The 6,000-nt window shown below is 35.2% G+C and overlaps 1 protein-coding gene across 4 annotated transcripts in view; it reads right to left on the bottom strand.

Moving 5' to 3' along the window:
- Nucleotides 1–562: 562 nt before the first annotated feature.
- Nucleotides 563–6,000, bottom strand: part of APBA1 (amyloid beta precursor protein binding family A member 1) — an 88,862-nt gene continuing 83,424 nt past the window's right edge. For all 4 annotated transcript variants that reach the window (XM_014052250.2, XM_014052242.2, XM_014052258.2 and 1 more), the window contains one exon: nucleotides 563–4,065. In XM_014052250.2, the coding sequence (XP_013907725.1) occupies nucleotides 3,994–4,065 (72 nt within the window). In that variant the 3' untranslated portion in view covers nucleotides 563–3,993. The remainder of the gene's footprint in view (nucleotides 4,066–6,000) is intronic.

Genomic DNA, 6,000 nt, shown 5'->3' with positions numbered 1-6,000 from the left:
GCTTGAAAACCTGGTTCTGCCAATTGGCCTGGAGCCCCTTAAGAGAGGGGAGTGTATTATACAGGAGGTGGCTAATGGACTAAGACCCCCACCTCCGTCCCATGTGCATCTTGCTTCCTTCTTTGCCATCTTTGTTAATGTTAAACGTTAATATTTATTTTTGATATTCAAGTATTTGTAAGTTGCCTAGAGTTGCCTCTTGGCAAGATGCACAGTATATAAATTAAGTAAATTAAATAAATAAATAAATAAATGTGTACAAAAGTCCTGTGACAAAAATATCCCAAAACTTCCAATCAATAAATGGTACAGTATCAACCGTCAAGGCATACTGAAGTGTATAGCATCTTTCTTGTTTGTTCACTTATACGAGCATGTGTAAATCTTACTTCAAAATGAGAAGCTATTTCCCAAATTTCATTAAATTAAATAGAGTAGGTCAGGAGAAATAATACTACCACCACCAACTTAACTCACCCATTCAGTAGCTGAACTATTGTAAAATGGTAAGCCGATTTCTAACCATCATAGACGGTCCAAAGATTACACACATACACACATGCATATTTCCCCTGTTTGAACACATTTCTTTTATTCCTAAAATAAAAAATAACTTACTGTCTGCTTTAAAATTAAATTATTAAAATGCACATAGAAAAATGGTAAATTTGAGGCAACCTAAACGTTATTGTAAACCTGTTGAAATTAACGTTTGCTACTACATTTTCCTGGATTTTTTGCAGACTGGAATGATATAAAATAAATAGTTCCTTTGATCACAGAGAATCTTCCATATCAACTATTTAAAACATCCATTTTCAGTGAATTCTTAACTTTGAATCCATATTATTCTTAAAATATTCTTTGGAGATTCTCAGTTGATTACAAAATGAAAGAAAAGAGAAAGAAAGCCCCAATACTAGACTTTTTGAACAGGACTATCTCCGGCTGTCCTAGACCTAGAAAAACATACTGGGAATTCAAGTTAAGGACATGTTAAAGCTTACACAAGCATTTGTTTCATTTCTTTAAAACGTATCAATCCTACTCGTATCTTACTTTCTTAATATGTCTTATCAGGAAGGCTCTTGGGTATACCCAAAATAGAACAAACCTATTTTAAGAGCCAATGTTGAAGAAAAGATTTGGGTCTTTTTAACTTAGAAAGGAGGCCATTTTTCTTGATTGTAGGGATCAGGAAGAAAATTAATTATGGTCTTTCTTTAATGGAAAAAATAGGTTCTTTGTAACTTTCAGATTGTAGGTGGGGGTTGTGAGCAGTATGTTACTATTCCTATGCTGATCACAATAATACATGCTGACAGACAGCCTTTACAAATAATTGCAATATTTTGTAAAGCAGCTCACCGTCAAAAAAGTTCCACTTGCTTGTTTCTGAATGGAGGATGTCTCATATAGTCTACATATAAATATATGTATTATATATTTATAATATGCATTATATGTTTGTAATATATATTACAAACCTGTAATATATATTGGAAAGCTGATGATTCCACAGCTTGGTATGTCTATTTCACAACAAGGTAAATTTTACTGAATAATCACATTGAATACATTTTTTTACTCGGGCTTTATGTAGTGTATGCCATTTTTCATCTAATCCATACAACTTCACGTTTCTCCAGCTACATTTCTCTATTTCAAAAGTGAAAAATTCACCCTACCTTACATGTAGAAAAAAGCAAAACAGTAGGATGAAAACAAGTCCAATTTTAGGCCAACTGAATATATAGTACGTATGTATAGTGCGTATGTGTATATATGTACATATATACAAATGCAGAAATATGCATTTTCTTTTCACAGCTAAAATAAATACAAAAAGTAAATTTAGTTAAATGTCCAAAGTCCAAGAGCTGAATGTAATATATTTTATTTTGCTTTGCTTTGAAAAAAATTACAGCTTTATATATATATCTTGTACTTTTATTTGCAGCACTTAGTGATCTCACATCTAGTTTGTTGACCTGAGCTATAGCCATTTCATTTCAGTAAAGCAATAGCATTAAGTAGCTCACTGACCCCAAACTGGCATCTCAGTCTAATGCAGAGTTGGTCACTGATTTCAGCGAGTTGAAATGTACGATAGATTGGACTGGATGGCAGACTTGGACTGGTGGAAATGAAGTTTTATTTATTATTGTATATCGTTGCAGTAATACTCTATAGGCAATATGATGTGATGGTGTACAATTCTTTTGAAGAAAGGGAATTAACACTCCAGTCTTGTTGCTATGCCTCTGCATATGTGTGTGATTGGGGCATAGAGAACTTTAACAACACTATGCCCTGTAGGCCACAGTTTTCTGTTAAATCACTCACTGTTCTATTGTACTATCAAACGCTCAGCTTCCCAGTGCGTTTACATTTCTGGAAAAGGGTGGGATCTACATGCATTTACATCTAACACCCATGCAGGGCACTGAATCCCAAAGACCTGATCATTACATATCTTTGCAACATGTGTGCAGAGTGCACATCCATGCAACATGCATACACCCAGCTCCTTCCCTTGGCACACATGTGTTGCTCTGGATGTAAAACTGGGCAGCCACCTTTCCACTTTATTACTCTATTTTCTATATTCTATTTTCTTTCTTATGTCCCACACAAATATCAAACACTTTTCAGAAAGATAAAACATGTCTGTCTGTCATATCAAAGCAAACAATTGTAGATTACTTTAAAGATCAAGGTATGTATTGTGAATAAACATTTATCTGCACTATTCAAAAATACTGTGCTAAATTTATAATTGTGTAAGCTGCCACAGGACCTAAACTTTTGTGTTCTCACTCTATAGTTTACTACAAACATTACAGTCTACTGGCCTTGATTTTAGCTATCATGACCAAACTTTTTGCAATATTCTTTCATTTCACAAGTGTCTACAATAATTAACTGAACACAATCTTTTTAGCATCACATGGGGTAGGAATAACTTTTCATCTATTTTATATATGTGTATATATATATATGTATGTATGTATATATATATATGTATATATAACAAAATAAATTAAGGTTTTTTCTTACATAATTATGGTCCAGAATGAAAGAAAACTCATAAAAATAAATAAATTCAAGATTTTTATACCAAGATATGTTAAAATTAAAACTGGCTCAGAACAAACAGAAGTAGTACTGTAACAAGCAAACACTTAAAATGTGACAGCTTATTTACCCATGGATGCCTACAATGGAAAAAAATAGAAAATCTTGCAAAACATTTTCCTCAAACCCCCATACTTGGATATTTAGATATTGGATATTTCAAGTGAATCATTTATCTTGGAAAGAAGGCAGGAATTAGAAAAGTCACTTTTAAAAAATTGTGTTATATTCAAGAAAAAAATGACTTTTCAGAAATATGAGGAAAGTTTTTGAACTCAAGGGGAAAAATTGTAAAATGATATCTCCCATAGGCAATACACCTTTAAGTCTGGAGGTTTATCAGCAAAAGCTAAACACCATCATTTAGTAATAGATTTCCATTACATAAATTTTTAATTGCATAAGGAAATCAGTGTTTCCTTCAAATTATATTTAATTATTTGTTTAGGGTAAAATTATAATGTTGCTTTCCTACCTTTGGCACAGCAACTTTATAAGAGAAATTGATCAACATCCTGTCTGTTTTCATAAATAGAGAACGTTACCCTGCAGTCTGTCTTATTTGGTGAGAACAGCTTTTTACTTTATTTTTATTTAAGTTACTTGTGTTTTCTATCGTAAGAGCCACAAAACATAAATGACATAGCTTGAAGAAGTGCATGCATGTGTAGATTCTTAGTTACATAAAACTAGTTGTAAAAAGGTGCAACCAAAAATGCCATCTGATACCCAATGGAATGATCCAAGGTAAGAAAAGAGCAAGAGATATGCTGCTGCAGACATCAAAATGCAGCCCAAGAAAACACCACCACTAATGAGAAGGAACATCCTCCATGCACACTGGAAGAGTCAGCTTCAGATGTAAACTGGTTGTTCCTGTGCAGTCAAGAGTCTGTACATGGCAGCTGGCATAGTCTTCATATGAATCTGGAAGAAAGAAGGACTATTTAGTTGATAGTCCATCCAGAATAATCAAAGGGATTGGGGCATTTGCATTGGGTCAAGAGTAGAATAGCTTCAGTACTCTCCATTCAAAAGACATTTGAAAGAGGATGATATATAGCAATATGCAATGTATAATATCATCTGTTAGCTAACATATTAGTATAAGCCTATAAATAAAAATTCCATTCAATAATTAGATTAATGCTAAAGGTATGAATATATTTTAAAATGAGATATTAAAGAGCAACTCAAATTTTAATGCAAAATACATGGTTATATGTCCATTCCAGGAATCAGTCTATTAAATCATTGGATGTAAAGTTAAATGAGAAATAACTAAAAATATCTGTGCAACATGCAGGGGAGGAGCAGGGAGATCATTTTCCCTTCTATATAGCTGTTATCCTGTTATAATTGTGACTTCTGACTTCTTGCCAGCTACCCCACTGAGTTTGTTTTTGGGAAGCTGGCAAGGAAGGTTGTCAAATTGTGATCATGTGACTGTGGGGACTCTAGCTGTAACTACAAGATCTAGCCCTAACTACCACCATTGTAAATTTCAACTAAATGAGTGGCTGTTAACTAAGGACCACCTGCTGTATTTTTATGAATGTAAGTCGCACTGTTCCCCACCCTAAAAGAGGGTGAAAATTTGGGTGCGTTTTATACACCAAATGTAGCCTCACCGCCCCCACGCTTTTGCCTCTGTCTCCCAGCAATTTGCCTCCTTGTAGCAAAGAGCAAACAGACAGTTTCAGTTTCAGCACAGCCTGATTAGTGCAAACAGCTGATTGTCGGTTGGATCGGCCTACTGACCATCAGCTATTTCAGGCTTACCATTGCCATTGGCCTCTGTGCGCCCCGTTTTCGGCCTCTGCACTCCCCATTTTCTGCCCATTCCGATCCCTGCCGGCCGGAATGGGCAGAAAATGGGGTACGCAGAGGCTGAAAGCAGGGCGTGCAGAGGCTGAAAATGGGATGCAGAGGCCGAAAATGGGGTGTGCAGAGGCGGCAATTGGCTATGGAAATTGCTGCAGCCTAAACAGCTGATCGTCGGGAGGCCGATCCAACCGATAATCAGCTGCTTGTGCTAATGAGGCTGTCCTGAAACTGAAACAGGCTGTTTGCTGTAAGGAGGCAAATTGCTGGGAGGCAGAGGCAGATTTTCCCCCCCTTTGTTTTCCTCCTCAAAAGCTAGGCGTGTCTTTTATTCTGAAAAATACAGTACATGACCTAAAATGTGAACTGTTCTCCACATAAGTCCTAAAACTAAATACAGAGCCCAATTAAATAAATGTGCCAAAATATTATATTTGTCACAAAAAGGTTTGCACACTTTTAAGCACCACTGTATGATGTACATTATGCATCTAATTTTTAAAAAATAGTTTCGGTCATTTTTCATGTCCTTTTCTCCTAGTTCATAAACAATTGAAAGAGAAAATGGTGACAGTTGCATTAGACTTTAAATTTGGAATCCAGATAGCCCAAGACTTTCTGGTGTAGTGAAGGGCATATTAGACTAAATAGGTTCAAATTCCTAGACAGAATTTTCACTTGGTTATCTTATCACTCAGCTAGAATAATCATATGTAGTGGGTACGTCCATCTGTGGATAAAAACTATTACGGTATATACTTGCTAATAAGTCCATCTGTGGATAAGCTGAACCTAATTTTCTGGGTGCAATTTGGTACCTAAAGTTCTAAGTTTGTCTATGAGAATATATAGTATTTTATAACTGTGAGGTGCTTATAAGATCAAAACAGCTTGGAAGAAAGGCGTATAATCCTGAACCCATCAAATATGCAATATAAAGAATACAACAGGCTCAGGAAAATGTATAACACTACTATGTGTATTAAAGAGTGTCCCACCAATATTTTAATTTGTGGCAGCAATAATGCAGCCCAGCCA

This window comes from Thamnophis sirtalis, unplaced genomic scaffold, assembly GCF_051295495.1.
Source record: "Thamnophis sirtalis isolate CommonGarterSnake01/CBP01778 unplaced genomic scaffold, rThaSir2_p1.2 scaffold_5, whole genome shotgun sequence".
In the NCBI taxonomy this organism is placed as follows: domain Eukaryota; kingdom Metazoa; phylum Chordata; class Lepidosauria; order Squamata; family Natricidae; genus Thamnophis; species Thamnophis sirtalis.
This window is presented reverse-complemented; position numbering and strand designations above follow the sequence as displayed.